Source organism: Ambystoma mexicanum, chromosome 3q, assembly GCF_040938575.1.
Source record: "Ambystoma mexicanum isolate Mex_15411 chromosome 3q, UKY_AmexF1_1, whole genome shotgun sequence".
NCBI lineage: Eukaryota > Metazoa > Chordata > Amphibia > Caudata > Ambystomatidae > Ambystoma > Ambystoma mexicanum.
Window position 1 is genome coordinate 1011065111 of NC_090926.1, and position 22659 is coordinate 1011087769.

The 22659-nt window shown below is 48.8% G+C and overlaps 1 protein-coding gene across 4 annotated transcripts in view; it reads right to left on the reverse strand.

The window, feature by feature from the left end:
• The window catches only part of RPTOR (regulatory associated protein of MTOR complex 1), a 2822438-nt gene that overhangs the window by 1753787 nt on the left and 1045992 nt on the right, over positions 1–22659 (reverse strand). For all 4 annotated transcript variants that reach the window (XM_069655181.1, XM_069655184.1, XM_069655182.1 and 1 more), the window contains exon 5: positions 13095–13241. In XM_069655181.1, the coding sequence (XP_069511282.1) occupies positions 13095–13241 (147 nt within the window). The remainder of the gene's footprint in view (positions 1–13094; positions 13242–22659) is intronic.

The window sequence follows — 22659 nt, forward strand, 5'->3', positions numbered from 1 at the left end:
GTTCGCTGGGCGCAGATCTAATACAGGGCGCATGGTTAGATCCTTTTTGGGTACAAGGAAGTACACTGAATAAATACCTTCCGTTACCTGAGATAGAGGTACGACCTCTATGGCTCCTTTTTCCAGCAGTTGTTGTACTTCTTGGAGAAGGATGGCAAGATGTTCCGGTGTCATGCGACGTCCCCTCGGGGGTTTGTATGTTGGGGAACTGTTGAATTTGATGCAGTATCCGTGGGCTACGGTGGAAAGTACCCAGCGGTCTGACGTTATACCCTCCCATGCTGGAAGAAAGGATGTTATCCGGCCCCCGACCGGTGTTGCATGGGAGGGGACGCGAATCTTCGCGTCACTTGGTGTTGTTGGGGGCTTGGGAGCCTCTGGGGGTGGACCCCCGGCCTCTTCCTTTGCCCCGGCGCTGGCCTCTTTGGCTGTACTGCCCACTATTGGTCTGGAAAATGGTGGCAGGGTACTGTTGTTGCTGGTTTTGTTGTTGGCGTTGGCCACGAAAAAAGCGTTTGTTGCCATAGCCGCGCCTGGTAGAGGGCTTAGAGATTTGGTCAAGAGTTTTGATAGTGTCGAACTCTTTTTTAGCCATCTCCAGAGCCTCATCCACCGCTTTCCCGAAGAGGTTTGAGTCTTCAACAGGTTTATTTATTAAAGACGCCTGTGTCTCCGGTTTGAACCCTGAGTTGCGCAGCCATACGTGGCGTTTTAGGAGTATTCCCTGAACCAGGGAACGTCCCGCTGTTTCTGCAGCATCCAGAGAGTTCTTTACAATACTCTGGTTGACCTGGGTTCCTTCGCCAATAGTTGTAAGCAGGCGTGTACGTAATGGTTCCGGCGCTTCTTCGGCGTCTTTGCGCAGTTTGGCCCACTGCGCGTCCGCATAGCTAGCGAGCAAAGAATTGTTGTTCGCAATTCTTGCCGAAAAGGCAGCCGAGGATGTAACTCTTTTTGCAAGGGCATATAACCGCTTGCCCTCCTTGTCAGGTGGTGCCTCACTGGTGGAAAGTGGTACCCCTGCCCTCTTTCTTGTATTGGTTACTACCAGGGAATCCGGAATGGAATGTCCCCTGATGTACAGCGGGTCTGAGGGTGAAGGAGTGAAACGTTTTTCAATTCTAGGATTGACCCCTCTGATTAGTGCGGGTGTGGACAGTGAAGGGATGATTCTTCTCTTCACCGAAGCGAGGAGGGGAATGGTCTGACTGACCGGGGGTTTCTCCTTAATTACTCTTTCCACAAAGTCTAATTCAGGAGAGAGCTCCCCAGTGTCCAGTTCGAAATGTGCTGCTGCTCTGCGCAACAGGGCATTAAATGTGGGCTGATCGTCAATGGGAGACGTGTTTCTAATAGGTGAATTGTCAGGAGGATTTAGGTTCAGGACATCAGTGTCGGAATATATTGATGGGGATTGCCAGGGGTGAGAAGGTCCTTCTTCTGGATTTTCTCCGAAGCCTTCTCCTACCAAGTCTGGGCTGTCTTCCAGACCTTCCTCCTGGTTCCGTCCCTCTTCCTCATCCATAAAATCATCCTCTTCCTCAAAATAATGTTCTTCCCCAGTGAGGTCATACACACTATGGAAGTCTGAGGCTGTGTCCTGGTGGGGATTGACTAGTCTCGGAATTTTGGCCCTGGGGTCCTCCTGAGGCCCTTCTCTTATTCTCTTGGGAGTGGGAGGGTTCTGGGTATTCATAAACCTCTCCAATCTTTCCATGCAGAGATGGAGCCTTTCCATGGTTTCATGGGGTACCCCTGAGCGGTCTAGCGGGGGAAAAATAGTGTCTTGTAGCTGAAAACGGCTCGACCTCTCCCACAACGTCGAGGAAAGTGTCCCGTCGCCCTCCGAAAAGCCTTCAGGTGTGTTGGGAATCCCCTCAACTAAAGGAGATAGTCCCTGCCTTTCTTCGGGCTTTTTCGGCGTGTCTTTCGACCTCTGCATAGCGCTCGGCGTACGCTTGTGGGCGTCGGCTACCACGATCCTCGCCAAGCTCTCAGCGACTCGTTTGTCAGCGGAGGGCTGTGGTTTCGACGTTATGGGTGTCGATCAATCTATGGCGGCATGCGCTTTCTGCTGATGCGCGCCGGCCGATGATTTGGGGGCGGCGCCCTTATTTGCCGAAAGCCCAGTCGCTGGTCGCAGCTGCGAGAGGGGCTTCGAACCCGAACAGTCCGAGGAGGCCACCGGTGGAACCTGCGTCTCCTTGGGCGCTGATGCTCTCTTCGCCTTCGACGAAGAAGAGCCATGGGTTGTGTGCTTATGTGTGGTCTTGTGTGCGTCAATGTCGCCGGGGTGTTCATCCCCATAAGCAGGGCGTGAGCCGAGCCCGTCGGGGCCGGGGACAGACGACGAAGCGCGTGTGCGCTCTTTAGGGGGGTTTTCGACTTCCGTAGCGGAGGTCGTGGTATCACGTTCCTCGTCACTGTCGGTGGTAGCAACGGTGGGTGAAGCGTCGGCCTTCGACATAGCGTAGGCCGCCCACCTCTTGACCCTACGGTCTTTTAGATTCTTAGGCTTAAGAAGCCGACAAGCCGTGCAACCTTCCTCTTTGTGATCGAGGGGCAAGCAGCGGTTACACCGTGAATGCTTGTCCTTCCAAGTAAACTTGCCCTTGCAAAGCGGGCAAAACCTAAAGGGTGTCCTCTCCATAGCCGAGGCAATAAATCGTGATAACCACCCCAAGGGAAAGGAAGGGGAAAAGGAAAGGCATTCTCAGAAAAGAACCAGAGATGTCCCACGACCCCCACTCTCCCTACTGTATATGGCCTGCCAGGCCAGGCCACGTGTTCGGCAACGCCGAAGGATCTCCTCCGCTCGTCCCCTCCGTCGAAGATCTTGCTCGGCGGAGACAGCTTCACAACAGCGTCGAGGGGGGGAATCGATATGTTCTATATTAATATAGGAAAACGACCAAAGGTCGAGGAGATGAAATCTGCAATGTCTCTCGAGGAGCTCCGCGTAAAGGCGACCAGTAGCTGGGCGGAAAAAAACAATCTGAGGGACCTCGACGCGTGAGGGATTGTGGGTACAATGCACGTCACTATAGGGATAGTGTTTCAGACACGCCTTGTCGACGTCCCTTTTCGACTACGAAAAACAAAATGCAATACTCCGCAGTTACCACTGGATGTCGGACCTATGCACAGCATGTGATTCTAAGCAGATTAACAAACATCAGAAGGTATGTTCCCGAAGTAGTGTAGGAGCCTTGCCAGGACCACCATCTTTAGCATTGCTCCCCGCCCCATCATCGCCAAGGGCAGCTTTGCCCAAAACTGCATGCACTTCTCAATTTATTTTAATGGCTACTCCTGTGTTGCACCTATGCTCTTCCACGGTGTGGTATATATCCATCCCCAGGTACCGAAATGTGCTAACCGCCCACGGCACTTGAAATACAGGTAGTCGCTCCGCTGGAATCCCCATGTACCCCCCAATGGGAACATGCTGGACTTCTGGGGGTTCACTGCTATACCAGACAGCACAGCGTCTCTCTCCAGCACTTCTAGGATGTACTGGAGATTTTCTTCTGGGAATCGCAAGTACAGCAGCATGTCATCTGCATATAGGGAGATCAGATGCTGCTCCCCTTTCACCTCGATACCTATGGTGTCATATTGCTGCCTCAGATATATTGCTAGAGGTTCCAGGGCCAATATGTAGAGCATTGGAGACCACGGGCATCCCTGTCTAGTACCCCTGCTGAGCTGCCACCTTTCCGATATCACAGATCCAGTCCTAACTCTAGCCAGCGGTTCGCTATATAAAATTTTCGCCCACCTTACATATCCAGGCCCTAACCCGCAGTACTTCAGGGCCGCAAGCAGCCATGGCCACTTAACAGAGTCAAAGGCCTTGATTGCATCCAAAGACACAATTGCCATTTCCTCATCTCTTTCTCTGCCGAACTCAATGATTCTCTGGAGTCGCCTATGATTATTGGTAATGTTTCTATGAGGGACATAGCCCGTTTGATCCGGGTGTATTAGTTTGCCAATAACCTTCTTCAGTATATTTGCTAAGACAGCAGTTAATATCTTGCTGTCTTGATTCAGCATTGACAGGGGTCTATAGGAACCACAGCTGTGCCCAGGTTTATTAGGTTTGGGGAGCGGTATTATGACGGCCTCTCTCAGTGACTCCGGTAAGCGTCCCGTCTCGAACGCTTCGTTTAACATCTTTAACAGTGGTGGGAGGACCTCTTCCATGTATACTTTGGAAAACTCGCTTGGGAGTCCATCTGTCCCTGGGGTTTTTCAAGTAGGCAGCTGCCTCACCACCTCCCCTAATTCTTCCAAGGTGATCGGGGTATCCAGTTCCTCGCTCGCCTCCTCGCTTATCTTGGGTAACCCCATGTCCTCAAACGTTTCTTCCATCATAGCGCGACTACTCTCCCCGTCATCTCCGTATAATACCTTATAATAATCCAGAAACGCTTGATTAACTCCCTCCTGGGTGTCCTCTACTCTACCGTCTTCTCTTTCGATAGTCCTGATTGTGACTCTGGGGGTCTCTCTTATATAACAATGCCAAAAGTCTCCCCGGTTTATCACCTCCTGCATGCTGTCTCTCTACATATTTTTTATAATTAAGGTTACACAATCTCTCCAAATATTCTACACATTTTTGCTGTAGCCTAAGTGTCAATTCTAGCTTCTCTGCTGTATCGTCTCCGCCCATTAAGGCCTCTTCTAATTTTTCTTCCGTCTCCTGCAGTTCGGCTAAAACCCCACCTTGTAGGCCCTTGGATTTCGCTATGGCTACCCCCCTCATGACAACTTTAAAGGCCTCCCATAGTGTTCCCGCCAAATCCACGCTCCCAGCGTTTCAAAATAATTTACAATCTCCTCCCTCAAGTCTTCCCTAAAAAAGGGGTCTCGCAACGCTTCCGCTTGTAGGCGCCATGTCGGGATCCTCGCTCTCCGGGGGCAGTATTGCCATGCGAGAATCAGGGGCGAGTGGTCCGAAAGGACCCTGGCCTTGTACTCTATTTGTGCGATCTCCGCTATCCTTTCGGCTGATGTGAAGACATAATCCAGCCTCGTTGATAACCGCAGTGGGGCAGAATAATGTGAATATTGCCTTTCCTGGGGGTTCCTCACTCTCCATGCATCCTCCAGACCAAAGTCATCCAGCAATGTCTGTAACGCCTTGGCTGCACGGGCCGGTCTATCCATCCATCTTCCCATCCGATCTGTCCACCCTCGGGTTCAATACGCAGTTGAAGTCGCCTCCCCAGATCATCGCGCTTCTTACGCATGCACTCAAATTCGCCCTCAATGTTCTAATGTACGCTGTGTTCTGGTTTGGGGCATACGTGTTAACAATGCTTATCTCCCTTTAACCAAAAACACCCCAAACTTCCCGTCCCCCCCCTCCCTCCCGCCTTCAGTCCCTTCCCCAACATCACTCCCCCCAACTGTTGCCCAGCTCCATCCCTGGATCTCAGGCTCCCCCGCATCTAGCTCTTTCTGGCTCTCGCCTGTACTCGAAGCTCTGCAGGGTGAGGCCGCCCTAGTGGCCAACCTACTACTACAACTATAATTCGGGGGGTAGGGTGCTTTCACCCTGCCGCTCCTATGTCACTTCGGGTTAACTACACATTGCTATACAATTTGCATATATGTACATGCTACTATATTCCAGTCTTTCAAGTCCGTTACAGTCAGCGGTATCTTATCAAAATATCAGCCTCCTACAGCCGCCCCCATTAATCTTAATCTTCATCTTTTTTTTTTATTGATTTAGCCGATTACTCAACTTTTCAATTTATACAAAAAAAAGGAACATTTCTTAAAAAATGTGTTAAAAGTTAACAGATACATAATTCATTTTCACCGAATATTCAAACAATTAACAATTCATAAAAATATATACGATATACCAGAAAAACAGAATCACAAGAGTACACACACACGTAATACTTAACCAACCTAAAACATAGCAAATATATATAAATCATAACATAGCATAATTCAAGCCATTATTCACAGGTCACCTGAGAAGACTTAATTTCTTCTTATTACAATCTTCATCTAGGCACCCCTGGGGTGCTCACTCGACGCCTTAACAGTATGCATACCGTATCCCAGTCACATATCGTGTCCCTCTTGGGTCTCTTCCGTGTCTCGTTCCGGGCAGCCCTGCAGATCAAGCCACGTCGTTCCTTCTTCCGGAGTGTAAAAAAAAAACATTTTGCCCTTGTGCACCACCTTCAATTTCGCGGGGTACAGAAGCATATATTTTATCCCAACCGCGCGCAGTTTTGATTGCCACATAGCTGTACCGTTGCCTCTGGACCAACATAGTGTAGTCCGGATTCGCCATGATGGTGCTCGAGGCTCTTTCGATTGTTCCACCATTTCGGAAGTATTCCAGTATTTTCTCGCGGTCTTTGTAGTTCAATATTTTGGCAATTATCGCCCGGGGAGGGGCCCCTGGTCTCGGCTTCCTCATAAGGGCTCTATGTGCACGCTCCACTGCGAATCCCTGCGAGAGTTTTCCAGCTCCATCTCCTTGTAGGAGTAGGTTCTCAATGTAGTCTGCCGTGCCTGTCCCTCCTCACCCTCCGGCAGGCCCACCACGCGAATATTGTTCCTCCTCGCTCTCCCGTCTGCTTCCTCCGCTCGAGACTCCAGTAGCTAGCTGTTTGAGTACATGGATCTCCTTTGCGTTGTTAGTGCTGGTGTCCGTGTTGGTTTTCACCGCACCTTCCAGGCTGCTTGTTCGTTCCGCCAGCCCCCTGACATCTTGCCTCAGCAGGGTGACTTCTATGCCTACTGTGTCTATTTTAGCCTCCAGGGAAATGCGCAGGTCTGACATCGCAAACCCCCCCCCCCCCCCAAGAGTCTTTCAGCTCCGTGATGGCCTCTAAAATCTGATGGTTTTCAGCCACTGTGGTGCCCTCCGCTGGTGCCATCGAGCCTTTGGGCACGATGGCCACAGGAGAATGTTGCGTTTTGGCAAAAATATCCATTGTGGGTTGCTTATTCTTGTTCTTGCTCACGGCCCCTTGCGCCGACTTTCTGCGGCCTCCGTTATGCCTCGCTGTCTCGATTCAGCGTCCGCGTGCCTCCTCAACCGTCTTTTTCACCCTTATCAGCTACTGTAGTACTCTTTAAGCAGTCACACCGTCCGCCGCCTCTCACCACGGCTTTCTCCTCATCGGTGCCAAGCGAGCACTTCATAGGTCAATCGTGGCGCAGCCTATCTATTCGCACCCCTGCTACCCCCGGGCTCTTGCCTTCCGGGTCAGCACGCAGGCCAACGTGACAAGGCTTACCGCCGCAGGGGTTTCGCTCCGTCTCCACTTCGCCATCATTCTTTTCTCCGCGGCTGCCGTTTCTATTCTGCCGCTCCGGGTGCTTCCGTTTCCTTTCCTTTGTTGTCAGCCATCTTGTGTGACAATGGACCGAGAAGCCGCCGTCTTCGCCGAGCGATTCCTCCAGAATTCCACACACGATTCACTCGGCCTTTATACAGTGAGCAGAACACATGTTCCCATGAATGTATAGCCAATCCTGGAACCAGTAGCGCTTTTTTGTAGGTAGTTTTCACGGATCATATGTCGGATCCTCCGGAGCTGCTCAGGAAGCGCGTCCTACTCCATGGCTGCCCAAGCCACGCCCCCATGCAGGTATGCATCCTTGAGGTCCAGGGAACACATCCATTCTTCTGCACACAGAGACTCAGCTATGTGTTCGGGAGTAATCATCTTGAAGCGTTCTAGTGGTGAAGAGATTTAGAAATGACAGGTTCAGGACAACTGACAGGCCAGCCTGGTCGTTATTAGTTACCGCACAAATCCTGGAGTAGTACCCAGAACCCATGTCTGATAGAGTAAACTGTTCCATCGCCTGCATCTGCAAGAGCGAAAGGATCTCCCATGAAAGAGCCAGGGACACGATCTGACTGAGAGGACGACAGGATGCTAGAGGGAAAGGAAGACTGAAGCCCGTGGAGACTATGGATAGGATCCACGGTTTGTTGAAAAGACACTTTAGGTGTCCTGGAAAACAGCCAAAAGGCTCCACACAGGTGAGCTGTGTTCCCCGACCTAGATGTCACTGCTTCTTGGCATCAGAGGTGGGAGCAGAGGAGAGGGAGAGGAAAAACCTGTGCACAGTCCTCTGCTGCTTCCTCCTGTTGTCGCTGGTCGACCTTTCAGGCCTCCGCGTAAGACGGTCCCGAAACACCTTGATGCCGGAGAAAGCGCAGGGTTTGAAGTCAGTCCTATCCTGAGACTGAGTGATGGATTTCTGTCCCAGCTTTGTCAGGATGGCCAAGGACTTTGCGGGATAGTGGAGGTTTTCTTCTCGGTCAACTCGTCATCGGTTCATGAATGAAAAAGGTCCATGCCCTCTAAGGGCAGACCCAAGATGGCTCCTGAACGACAGATGAAAACTTAGTGGTATGCATCCACGCCATCCTTCTCTCTTCGACACCAAGGCAGAGCCCTCTCCTGGCTGTGTCGATGTGGGAGACCGAAGACACCATGAGGTCCTGCTCATCTGCCCAGGCATCCACCAGACCAGCCTTGAAGGAGGCTAGCTTGTACGTAGGGAGGTTGGGCAGAAATTCCCTGATGTCCCGCCACAGCTTCGGGTTAGCCGCAGCAAAGAGGACATCTGCATTGGCTTGCCATTGATACAGTCTTTAAATGGCATAATAGAGCTTGCATAAGGACTCGAGGACCTTGTCCTCCTTGAAGACAACTGGAGTTGGCTCCCTTGGAGGAAGATAACGAAGACAATGTATTAGAAAAGAAATGAGGCCACTGCCAACACTGAAGAATGCGGCTGCGGGTGGGATGCCAGGAGGATTGGCTCCCCGGCCATCAGCCTGAAACTGCTGTCCAGCTTCTTTTTCATCTGGGTGTTTGCTCTGGGCTTCTCCCAGACCCTTCTCGACACCAGCAGGACAGGAATGCCAGACCGGATCGTGGTGTGCTTACATCAAAACCTCTGCTAGCACTCCCGACCCCTGGGGGCTTCCTCGGGCAGAGGGACCCCAAAGAACTCCGCCAGCGTTCAATAAATGCCTTAACAGATGCCGAGGGTTCATCGTCTTGGGTGTCAATATCTTCATTCCCCCCCACACACTTTTTTTTACAGACCGAGGGGAGCCTGGGCCCTGGGACACAGATGCCGACAAAGTCTGCCTCAAGTCCGGAGCCAAAGCCAGGTCCAATGGCTGTTGAGAGGGAGGTGTTTGTGGTGCATGAGGAGGTGGAAAGGTCTGAACAACTGGTAGGACCTGGACCGGTGGAGGGACTGGCAGTGGCACCGGCAGTGCTGGAGAAATGGGAGGAATACACAGAGAAGAGGACCGGGGAGGTGCCACATGCGGGATGACCTCATTCACTATAACCTTCAGTAACCCCTTCATCTGAGGAGAACGCATGAGGAAGAGGAAGAGCTTGAAGAATTTGTTCTTGCTAGCCGACTGGCCCATAGGGGCCCAGCCCTCCTAGGCGCTGGGTCTCCACTTCTGGTCAACACGCCAAGGCATGTAGCCCGAAGAATGAATCCCTGAGGAGACCAGATGCCTGTACCGTACAATACGCTGCTGCTTCCAGAGGGGAGGGCATCCTGCAAAGCCCATACAATGGGCGAAAGCAGAGGCAGGCCCAGAGTTGGATCCAAGATGGCCACCGTTCTGGCAGGCTCTGCCACATGCCTCTCCGCCATTTTGAAGCCTTGCACCACGCCCTTTGGTGGGAGGGCGCAAAGGCCCTGAGCCACGAGAGGCCTCAGATAATACAGCTTGTGTCTTACACCCGAAGCAGAAGCGTCGACCTACGATGACTCTGGTAGGCGCTGAGCCCTCGGCCGGCTGGTCGGTAGTCGGAATGCCCTGAATAACAACCTCGGAGCGAGCTCCAGTAGGCTGGACACCCTCAGCACCTGAGCCGGTAGTCGTACTGGATCATGCCAAGGACAGACTCTTGAAGGTGGCACTTGACGATCCCTTGCGGTCGAAGAAAAGGAAGAACTTGATTGTCCTTTCAAGGACAGCCCGGCAGGGGTCCTGAGCCCCTAAGCTTGGTAGCCGGTAGCTTGGACGACCTCGTGTCTGCCCTGCTCTCGCCACCCCGCCCCCAAGCACCCGGAAGAACCCCCGGGCCCCTCAGCTTGGGGGCCCGTAGCCTTAGAGGCCTCGGGCGTGCCAGAACCAGAATCCGAGGAACCCCTATCATCAGTAACTCTGGGGAAGGAGTTGCCATGCTGTGGACCCGGGCTGAACAGAAGGCCACCTTGTCTTTACGGGAGGTCCTGGAGAGGAAGTGCTTATGATGGGGTGGAAGATCTCCCTCCACCGCGACAACCGATTCTTCAATGCCCTGTGACCGAGAGCGCTGCAAGCCAAAAATGCGAGCCAAAAATGCTTCCCAGCGGTGGTCGGGCCCCAAACACTCAAGACAGAGTGCATGGTGGTCCAATGCCGGGAACGAGCGGTTGCATGAGGCACATCTTGTGAATCATTCTGCAGCTGAAATGTGCCAGGGGAGGCAAGGCACCAAAGGGAGTTTAATTAAGATTGAAAAACAAAAAACGGGGAGCAAGCCAAGAGCTAAAAATGTCTCTGCGCTGCTGCCAGTTCTGTCACCGTCCGTGCTGAAAAAGTGACTGAGGTGAGGCGTCTTAGGGCAGGGCCCTTCAGAAGGGCGTGCCCATGCCAGAGGCCACGTCACCACGCACTATACTAAATTTAAAGGGGAAAATCAATTTTTCATTGCCAAAGGTTCCGGTACCGTCCCCATGTTGGGGGGACGCCCATAAGGATGAGGAAAGGGCGCGGACATATGACTACTTCTTGTTACTCCTTTCAAAGTCTTCAGTACTGCCAAAAGAGGGGTTCAGCCCTCTTTTAAAGCCAAAATGGACACAGGGATTGGTGTAGGCTAAGCCTACCTTAATGAACCAATCATGGATCCCCAGCAACAATATCCTGTATGCATGAGGTCATAACCAAAGTGCTTTACAACAGAAATGGAAAAGGGGTGAAAGCATGTAATACTAAGCCACTTCCTGTCTGTTGTGGATCAAAGGGTCTCTATGGTCAATGGAGCTCTCTGTGATTTCTGATTAAAGCAGCAGGTCTCCCTTGAAGCTCCAGCGAGTGCAGACTATCTGGGCGCCATCAGTCCACATACCTGTACCTTCTGAACGGGGTCTCCCTGCGGGGATGACTACTGTAATACACACAGTTTCAGAAATTACATTTCACTGTCGATACTAAGGGTGGGAGTTGGCTTCAGGTTGACAGTGCACATGAAAGGGTGTTGGGGGTTTCCGGTCTCTTTTGCCTCTGCAGCCAGGGCCTATTTGATTGAACTCTGATTAGTATGTGAATGCTGCCACCAGCTACAGAGCTAAACAAAAGGATAGGGTGGATCCATGGAGCCTCTGTTAGCTAATTAGGTTGGCCATGTCAGGGTGAAGGTTTGGCTCTTCTGAGATGACAGTGTACTCTTTGCTGTCATATCCCAATTAAATATGACGGGGGGACTGCACCTGTATCCATCCAGAGTACAGGGGTTTTTGTGTATATCGTGCGTTGAGCATAGGAAAATGTGTGCGGATTAGCCCCACACATTTTTCCGTAGGTTGATTTACCATTATTCCATTTCAATTTCAAATTGTAACCCAGGAGAGCGCACACACTGTGCAGATTGTCAAATTCCTCACAGTGGCATCCCTCCCAAAGGCTGTATAGCTAACCAAAGTGCAATTTGACTGTAGCAACAAGAATCACCCCCAGGGTGTCAACCCATCTTGAAATGTACTCCCAGCAGTGAGTGCAGGGTGGAAAGGGAGATTAACAGTGCCCCTCATCCCATGGTCAGGGATAGACTCTTAGGTCGTGCTGCTGATGGATTTTTGTCCCGGTGTCTAACCCCAAAGATCCCAAGCGCCAGCACGAAAGAGAGAGAGAGAAAGAGAGAGAGAGCCCCCCCCCCCCCTTCTCGTGTACCCCTTACTAGAGGGCGGGAGATTCTGGATCACAACGCAAGAGAGTACCATCTGTGGCTAGGCTACTGTAGCACGTCCTTATCCCCCATCATGGCTGCCCTCGCCTTGCGTATTTCCAAGTCCGCAAGATTGTGGAGGTCTTTGCACCATTCTTGACTACCAGTTTGACTTGTATAGAAGCAATAGACGTCCAGTTCAAATAAACGTCTTTTGTCTACAGTGGCACTTTCACAGCACATTGGTAATTTGCAAAATCATCATTATAAGCATAACTAAGTGCCTTCTAAATCTACACCAAAAAACCATGAGAGATCGGTTCGAAACACCTCGGCAAAATGCATTTATAGGTCTGGTGCAGAAAGCAAACCCCACAGGCACTAGTGAACAGGGTCAGGCCAGGACAGGACAGGACAGAACCACCTCCTGCTGCTCAGGGATAGGCTCTATCCGATACACAAGTAAACAAACTAGAGCAGCAGCAGGTGTGCTGAGGAGACAGGCCCGTCAAAGCACCACATGCAGAGGCAGGAAGGACTGTTCATTTCATTAACACGCTGCCACCATCCCCGGCTGTGAGGAGTGTTATATAAGAGATAATTCCAGCCCTGCCGTCCCTTGGAATCCGCCTACTGATGCGCACCTACAAGCATCTTATATATAGGCTAGTGTAAATGAAGACAACATTGCAAACTGTTCTGCTGTTAAATCGTCCATGTCAGTGTGAGAGCACTTATTTTTTCGAGAATGCGTAACCGCAGCCTACGCCAACACACCAATGGGATAAATGGTGTCTCTATTTTCGCCCCCTTTTTGCAAAACGTATTTATTAAAGTTTTCTAAGGAGCGATAGGGAAACAATGGTGCAAAGGTTCCAGACTGTGTTCAATACAGTGCCGCGTATTCTAATGGTTGGGTGACAGAAGCTAGAGGAAAGCCGGCGGGAGGTTGGTGCAGACGCTGCCACGTGGCAAGAGCTGGCCTGACTGAACACATTGCAGCCGGTGCAATATAATTATGTCCACGCAACTGAAGTCCACCACCAAACGCATAAAGAAACATTTAAGGGAAATTAACACCTGTTTTGGGCGTGAATAGGTCATGCTTGTCTGTGCTCTTACCTCCAACTCCTGCTCCCTTTGTAGTGCAAACTGTTTGAAAGACTTGACAATGAGGCCTGCGTTGGAGCAGTCATACACAAAGATGGAAGGACTGCCCATCCACGTTTGCAAGTCGTAGATGGAGAGTGGGATATACTGTGTGTAATTCTGTAAAAGAAAGTGCATAATTAGAGAAAGGACATTCGGCAAAACAACACTAACAAGGGGTGATTTCAAGGGGGATTGTAATGAGTATAGTGCTGCTTGGATCACCCTCCAGAACTAAACAAGGCCAGGGCCAGCGGCCCCTGGTAGACAACCCTAACAAGGTTGAACCCTAGAGCTTCTGGTGATGGGGTACCAAACCCTGTGGCTCACCCTCCTGATCACAATAGACAAGTCTGCAAACCCCGCCCACAACCTCCCCCCCCCCCAACCGCAAAGGGGATAGTTATGTGTGTGCAGTCAAATGGCTCAGCTCACATGGGCAGAATATACCCCAATCAGTGACCATATTACGTGGTAAATTGCTAACATTGCACAAATATTTCAGATTTATTAACCCTTGGATAACTGGATTCCAATGTGCAAAGGCCTGGTGAAGAAAATTGCATTTCAAAGAACTATAAATAAGAAACCGATACCAGGATGCTTGTGCTAACAAGTTTAAATGAATGGGCTCACTCTGCCTGGGACCACCCCTGCTACCACCAGGGGCAGATGAGGAAAACAGGCTGTCGCCACCTTAAAACATGGAGCGGTTGCAATTGACCATTAATATGCAGATAGGATTTTTGATTTCCTGCGGGAAAAGAAAAAAACACTGGCAGCTAAGAGACCTGAAGCAAAGCGAGATAAAGTGAATTACCAAAGTGCAAACCATTTTGGGCAAGTGGGGAAATTGAGATTCGGATCGATTCCTTCTCGTTCCAAAATCACCAACGACGCACTTCACTACATTCCCCCTCACTTCTTTGCACGTCGTTTAGATGCAGCATTGCACTTCATATTAGTGTAAAGTTGATTTCTAAGCTTTACCATATTTGTCAAATAAGACAATTGAAGATCGCACATTTTTGGAAAAGCGTGGAATACTGAGATTAGGGTTGGTGAGATTAGTCCACCGAAATCATTAGGGTAGAAAACGTCATATATATATTTTTTAATGTTTTATTGGTTAAAAAGTCAAACATGTATAAATACAATTATTAACTCATAAAAAACCTTTAACATTCTTTGTTCCCCAGAGAAAGAAAAAAAGAAAAGGCCATCCATAGCTTGCAACAACAGCCATTTCACTAGGAATAACACCGTTTCCCTAAACAGCTCAATTGTAAATACCATCCATGGATGTTACAACATCCTCTCCACCTACTCATGAGATGATACTATGTCAGATTGACATTGAGACAATAGGGATATGCATCAATCCCAAAACTCTCTTAATCCCCCTCCTCCCTCCTAGTTTCCCCCTGGTTGGTTAACCCAACCTCCAACATTTTCATCACAGCTATAACCATCCTAGGCTTGTCACCAATTAGCATCCATTTACACCATTCCCCTTTCGAGAGAGTAGTTTCCATCAATGAGGACTCCTCTAAATAGAACATTCGAATCTTAGTCAGAGCTTCATAGTTCATTATTAAATGTTCCGGAGTTTTCACCAAGCAAGAGCTCATACAATGTCGACAGTTGGCACTTTCAATCCCCACCATTTTCCTCTTAAACAGAATCTCTCTTGAGTGTAAAATATTTAGGTGACATCTAAGCAGAAGATCACAATAATTGGGGTCAGGGAATTTGATCATGAATTTCTGAAGTTCGTTAACTCTGCCTCCCTCCATGGATGGGGGATCTTTAGACCTTAAACCACTGCACTGGTCCATGGTGGTAATCCAATCACAGAACAGCAGTTTCTTTTTCACACTCATTGGGTTAGACATCAGCAGGTCGACGGACCCATTCTTCTTCAAATGGTCCATTGACCACCCTGTTCGCCAAGGCCAAGATCTTAAACGGTTTCTCAACATTCTCTAGGGCACATTTCCTATATAATGAAACCGTCTTCCAAGCTACTAGTGATTGTAAAGACTGGAGCCTAAGTTCAAATCTAATTTTACACAGTAGGAGATCATTTGGCAGGTGCAAAATCTTGCGCCAAAAATGACCCTCCAATTTCTCCCAACACTCATATGAGAGGCAGAGAGCAGCTTCGGCTCCATAGGTTATGGTCTGTGCCACCTTTTGCTTATGAAGGAGATGATGGGAATTAGTGTGAATTTACAAAATTTCCGGTGTACCATCCTACCCTGGTTCACCGTAGGGATCATTTTCTGCCATAGATAAGCGTAATGGGCAGTCTCATCAATATTCCTATTAATCTTGACCCCCAAATACACTATTGAATCCACCGTCTCTAGAGGAGTTCCACCCACCCTCCAGGTAAAGGTCTCTTTTTCTTAACCTTCTTCATCGGGAGGACCTTAGATTTACTTGCATTTATTTTCATGCCCTTGCTCTTAAGGTATGATTCAAAAGCTTGGAGGCGGTGCTGGAGGCCTATAGGAGTACAGTCAAGGAAGACCAGGTCATCTGCGAAAAGAATCCACGGAACCAGGGCTCCGTTTATTGAGGGTGGAAAGGCACACACATTCTCCTGGAACAATCCCACGTCGGAGATATATAAACAGAAAAGTAACGGGGCCAGAGCACAACCCTGTTTCAGGCCCCGGAAGGTAAAGATTTTACTCGATAGCGTTCCCCTTGTGGAGAGCCTAATTCGCACTGGGGTGTTAATATAAAGTGCTTCAATTGCCTCTACAAGATCCCCAGGGCAACCCCACAGCCGCAGTTTCACCCACAGATGTCTCCTGAGGACCCTGTCGAACGCCTGTTCGAGATCCACAAAGGCCAAGAACAGTGTTGATTCCTTCTCAAAGCTCCTTTCCTTAAGTAAGTTTAGTAAGAAGAGGTTTAGGGAGGTGCCCACAACCCTCACAAAGCCCGTCTGCCTCGGGTCCAAAATACCACTCTTATCCGCCCCGTCTTTCAGATCACGAAGCAAGAGGGTTGCAAAGAGCTTTCCGAGCGCATCCAAAAGGGCGATAGGGCGATAGTTTTTAGGATCAGCCCTATCGCCCTTTTTAAAAATTGGCACAATTAAGGCTTCCTTCCAAGATTCAGGAATTGTTCTGTTGGCCATGATTTGCCTAAACATTGTTAAAACAACACTAACTCAGTGGTCTTTGTTTTTTTTTTAGTTCGTAGTCTGAGATTCCATCGGGACCGGCCGCTCTGGAAGCACTACGTTTTCCAATCATCAGACCAACATCATGATCATCCAGAAGAAACTTCCATCCCCCACTATCCCTAGCTTTATGGCTATGCAAGTCCTCACCTGGGTCTGAGAACAATGACTGATGATGACTAATCCAGTTTTTCTCCGCCACCATCACCAAGGATTTCTCATGTCGGAACACCCCACCATTATTAATTAATTCCCATGTGGATCTAGAATCCTTCTTGCAGACCGCTTGTAACATGCACTCGGCATCATGCTGAAGACGCAAATGTTGCGCACCTCTACACCAATTTTTATATGTCTGCCGCATTTTTCTTGCCCTTTCTTTCTTGTCCATGCCAGAATCACACCCATTTGTTTCAGAGTTCTACGCATGTCTTTTGTTTTTTTTAACTAGTTCACCGTCATAGACATGCTTTTTTGACCACGGCAAATCCCCTTTCCGCACTCCTGGTTTAGAGAGCTCTTTAAGGAGCCCCCTATAATCAATGTTCCGAGGGTCCGCCAACAATTGTCTATTATACTCTCTGTCAATCCTCCTGACATCATGCTCTTTCAATCGGAGGCGAGTCCCACAACTCCCTAATTCAACCTCTTTCATTACATCCTTCCGATCTCTATCCCACCTACCCCCAAAACTTATGGTCAATAGATCGTGATCACTGATAGTTTGGGGGATCTCTACAAAAGGTCTCAATACTCTCCTTAAGATTGTTGGAAATGAAGCAGTAGTCAAGGCAATATGTCAATAAACCATTCCTCCATGTGGGGTAACCGGGAATATCTCCCTCCGTTTGCCCGTTTACCAAGTGCATTTCTCTTAGCTTCATACTCCTCATCCAATTCTTCTCCCTTTCATTCCATTCCTTCTCATCACACAGCTTCCCAGTCTTATTAAACAGTTTGATATTAAGATCTCTACACAACACTATATTAACACCATCCCCTTCACAGACAGCCTCATCAATCAAGTTAGTTACAGCCTTCGTAAAATCAAATTCCTTCCACATTGACTCGCCAATACACGTTGATCAAAAGCCAAGGCCGGACCACACCATCCAAATCATTTTCTAAATAAATTGCTTGGACATAGGGATTTGGGCATTTAGTTGCCGTAATCGACCAACCCAAGTCATTCCTCAGCATCGTCAGTAATCCAGAAAATGGGCGGCCAAGCAACCCTTTAGGAGCCGGGTTTAGTGACACCACATAACCATCACACTGATGGTTATGTGGTGTCACCAGGTCTCTTGGAACATGAGGATGTCCAGATCCGCCAAAGCCCGCAATCCACCCCCAAACAGGCTTCGGAACCCTCTAGTATTCCAACAGCCGATCCCCAATAAGGTTGATGTCTTTTTTTCGATAGTCTAGCAACTTCCAGGACCACTCAGAGCACCTGCTAGCCATGACCAAGCTGGCACGGTAGCCGCGGGTGATGTTAAAACCCTCAGCTTTCCATGGTTCGCTACTGTAAACTTCTGAGAGTGTAGATCTTTCTTGTGGGCCACCGAGACCACCTCTTTAAATTGCCTATTGAGTCTTTCGTTACCCCTTTCCTTCCTCTTCTCCTCCCTCCGAGCTAGGTTTTCCAAATCAGGGGCCCTTGTAGAGGTAGGCAATTTCCAGTTAATTTTCAATTGAGCGTAAAAGTCAGTTAGATCAAAACCGAGGGGTAAGAATTTGTCTCTGAGTGCTAGCAAGGCATCCTTTTTACCCTTAGAGGAGACATGCAATATAATCCAGTCTGTCATTTTTTTCTTCAATGAATTCCACAATCTTAATATCCTCTGTCGTGAATTTGAGATTCGGGGCTATAGTATTAACCAACCGGACAACATTTCCCCTATTCAGCAAGAACATTGTAGAATCACTCTTAATAATTTCCAAGCAAACCTTTGGACTCGGTTCTTCAGTTTTTTTGTGACGGGCAGCGGTTTTCCATCTCCCCCCCCCCCTCCTTACCACCTCCCATCTAGGCTCTTTATTAGCACCATTGGGTTTATACCCTTTGACAGTCTTGTTTCTATTCATAGCTCCTAGACCACCTCTTCTCATGTCCTCGAGGGTCCTCAATCCAAGCTCTTTTTCATTGGAAGGACTTTGGGTATTGGCGGCCAAAGGCTCCTTGGTTTTGAGGGGGAGGTTAAGCAAGGCCATCCTTCTTTGTTTGAGTGTCTTAAAAAATCCTAAATCATTTTCTGGTTAATTCACAACCTTTTTGGTGGAGACAGAAGCTTCACCAGACTTTGGTTTTTCTTCCTCGTTAGCAACTAACAGTCTTTTTACAGGGATTGTAGTCGGCAAGAGCGATTCCATTAGTGCTCTCTCAGCTGGTTTCACGCCAAGATCCCTTGATTTCGAGAGACCTTCCATTAATTCCCATTCAGAGTTACTAATGTCTTTCCAGTCAGCATCTTCCTCTGCTTTCTCCAATTCTTCCACCAACAGACTCGGCTCCCCTATGGAGGTATCAGGGAGGGGGGCAGATCTCTCCTAGGCTTCTTCGCAGCTGGCAGACTAAGCGGCAGAGGTGGTGATCTAATGTTCCTAAGAAATGCTCGGGAACCCTTCGCCTTCCTTTTGGCATTCGCTGGCAAGTTTTTAGAATTATTTTCCGCTTGTGATTTATGCTTTCCAGGGGGAATGCCCACCGCACTGGACACACCCTCCCTCAATGGGCCCTCAATTACCCCCACCGGTTTTTGGTCCTTTTTAGGATTAAAGACCGAAAAGATATTCTTCACTACCAGGGGCGCTGTATCCCCTGTCAAATCAAAACGTCATATTACACAGCCCTTGGCCGGTATGGCAGGAAGGAACATCAAATGATCCGCAGGCCAGTGCATACTTTTTAAACAATATTGATTTGAAATCGGAGGATTCAGCATGTAAATGCACAGTAACTGATAATGGGCATAAACCCTAATCTATTCGAACTATCACAATCTAATAGCATGTTGATTAAACAGATCAATTGTCACTTTGGCTGAAACATTAGGTTTGCAAAGTTGTCCAACAACAAAATAGGTTTAGCAGTTGCTACACTGAAATGAGGACTATTCAACTCGAGAGCTGTGTTGTTAGGTTCATGAAGGATGGGGATATGCCTGTAGGCTGAGCACCAGGTAAGAGTTTCACATGGGAGTAATCACTCCGAATTTTATCAAGTTGTCAGTACAATGATTTTTACCGTTTAAAAAAAGAAATTCAACACGATGGATATTTGTATATGAAGAAAATAAAATTAGCGCCAATACAGACTATTTTGGAATCTATTCTTCTTCCCGCCTAGTAGTTCAAGGTAAAAATGGATCTTCCTATTTGCATAAAGCTCCTCTAGAGATTAGGCAGTAATAGAGTTTTTGTTATTTTGACATGGTCAAAACCAACCTTTCACAAAAAGTGAATATACAATTACAATTCAATCACATTACATCTCATATTTAAAAGTAGAAAACTTGGATTAAGGCGCTATATAAATACAATAAACACAAATACAAATCAATTAACCTCCTTTACAGATTGGCCAATTTCCACTGAATTTCTTTTCTGCGATATAGTAATAATAGTAGAGCTTCTTCATGTGCCACTGCTCTGCTGGTACCATTTAAGCAAACAGATCCACTGAGCTGTGCGTTTGGAAGCAGGGCCGATTATTAGGAGGATTTTTACTCCATATTTTTTTTTGGCAGTTTGTGTCCGTTTCTTGGGAGTGAAAGTGACAGTTATCTGTAGGACTGATTGTGGGGGCAGTTTGATGTACGGAGATGTGCACATGGGGTTGTTCTAGGGGGAATGGTAAGTACCTGAAGAGGGAACAGTGGGGTTATGGCATGGGAAATGATTCGATAACAGAGCAACTTAATGTCCAATGGGCTGCATGGATGAATACATTCACATGCTCATGAATATTACCTGTCAGGCTGGGACACCTCGGTAAAAAGTAAAGCGGTTTCACTTTAGCCTGAAAACTGAATTTCTCCTCTAAACCAATCAAATGTCCTTTGGGTCATACTGCCCCCAGCCAATGACAGTCATCTCCCTAAACTCCACCCCAGGTGGCCATCTTCAGATTTGGGAGATCACGTAAAGTGGCATTAGGAACAAAGAAGAGCCACAGACTGGAAGAAGAGAGGGTTTGTATGTGAATCCAGGGTAGACCCATGCTGGAGAACAGGAGTTAAAGGTAAGAAATGCGTTCCTTCTCCAGCATTGCAAAATTCTCATGAATACGATTACATATCAGTACATATGCACACCCACGGGAGGCAATACATGTACCCTTGGAACAGACTCACCTCAAACGAACAGGTTGCGTAGCACCGCTTGCCCAACCAAGGACTCCTCCCTGGAATGACGGCCGATGCAGTACAATCTCGTGAAGGTGTGGGTGGACCTCCACATAGCAGCCCTGCAGATGTCGAGCAGGGGAACACCAGAGAAACGCTGGCGTCGCTGTGATGGCTCGGGTGGAATGGGCTCTCGGCCAGCATGGAAGAGGTCTGTTGGGCAGACGATAATAGTGCATGATGCAGACGGAAAGCCACCTCAATATTTATGCCTTAGGCAGGGCCTTCCTTTGATTAACAGATCCAAAATTCAAAAAGTCTTCTGAAAAACCTTTGTGTGTGCCACATAAAACTTCAAGGCACGAGCAACGTCCAGTGAATGCAGTGTCCTTTGTGCTAACGTGGAAGAGTCCCGGAAGAAGACTGGTAGACTTGTGGAGGTGGAGTGGGTCCACAGCACACCCTCATAGGGTGGATGGAAAAGTACGGCTGCTTGTAAGAGGGTCTGGATCTCCCCAACCTGTCTAGTCGAGGTCAATGCCAAAAGAAAAGCAGTCTTCCACAAGAGAAACTTCAGAGGGGTCCGATACATTGGCTCAAATGGGGGTGCCATGAGTTTAGTCAAAACCATGTTGAGCTCCCATGATGGAGCAAGAGCTTTCACTGGTGGAAACGTTCTGAAGAGGTCTTTGAGGAACTCCTTGACAAGCCGGTGCAACAACAAGGAGGGCTTACCAGGCGTCCTGGTGTAACGAGATATGGCAGCCAGGTGCGCCTTGATAGAGGTGTGAGCTAGGCCAGCCTTGGATAGGGAAAGCAGATACGGAAGGAGCTGCAGAGCTGCGACACGCAGCAGCATATTCCTCAGAGTCCTGCACCACACTGAAGTGTTTCCATTTATGGCCATAACACAACAATGTAGAGGAAGCTCTGGCCCTGGCTAGGATCTTCTTACATTCCAGTGGCGGAGAATAACGCCCAAACTCTAGAGCTGCAGGAGCTAGGCCATGTGGCCCAGCAACGCCGGGTCGTGGTGCACTATCACCCAGTCTTCTCTGGCGAGATCGGGAAGTGGAAGCAACCGGTTGGACTGAGTCACAGGCAGACTGAGCAGATCCGGGTACCAGATCTGTTGAGGCCACACCGGAGCGATGTGCATCATTCTGCAGTGTCGATCACACGTAGAAGCAGGATAAGAAGGAAGGCATACAGGAAGAGCCCCTCCCACAGGAACAAAAAGGCATCCCCAAGGCTCCTCGCCTGAGGGAACCTGCTGGCAAACCTCTGGCACTTGGAGTTGGCCACCGTTGCAAAGAGGTCGATCTGATGTAGCCACCACCCACGGAAGATAAGATATACCTGATAAAGACAAAGTTTCCATTTGTGGCAAAAACGCAGCTCCCTGTTGAGCGAGTCTGCAATGGTGTTCTTGGTGAATGCCCAGTGAAATAGGACGAGGAACATGTCCTGAAAAATGACGAGCGCCACAGAATCTAGGCTTCCTGGGAGAGCGTAGGGGGATCACGTCCCACCCCGATTCGTCATGCAGACCATGGTGGTGGTGTTTTAAGATTCTCAACTCCATCCCCCGCAGTAACGGCAGGAGTGATTTGAGGGCCCAGAAGACTCCCAAATATCCAGGACGATGATGTGTCACGACCCCCATCGAGAAAACCCCCTGGCAAGCCCATGGGCCAGGAAGGGTCTTGACTCAGGTCCCCACTAAAACCAGGCATCCTTGGCCTAGGCCTTCTTGGGGCCAGTCCTGGCGCCCTTGGCGCCAGGCTCATACTTGATAAAGGACCTGTATTGGAAACTACTTTATTTCAGTGCCAATCAACATGGAGGCATCCACATAGCTTGGCTCCTTGGAACCAAGCTATGCAGTATAGTATTTTTGGGTGTGGTACCATAGGAACTATTTTACCTGGACTACTTTCTTGAAGCTATTTAAACCACACCCAACTGGGATAACATGCTTCGCGTTACTTTG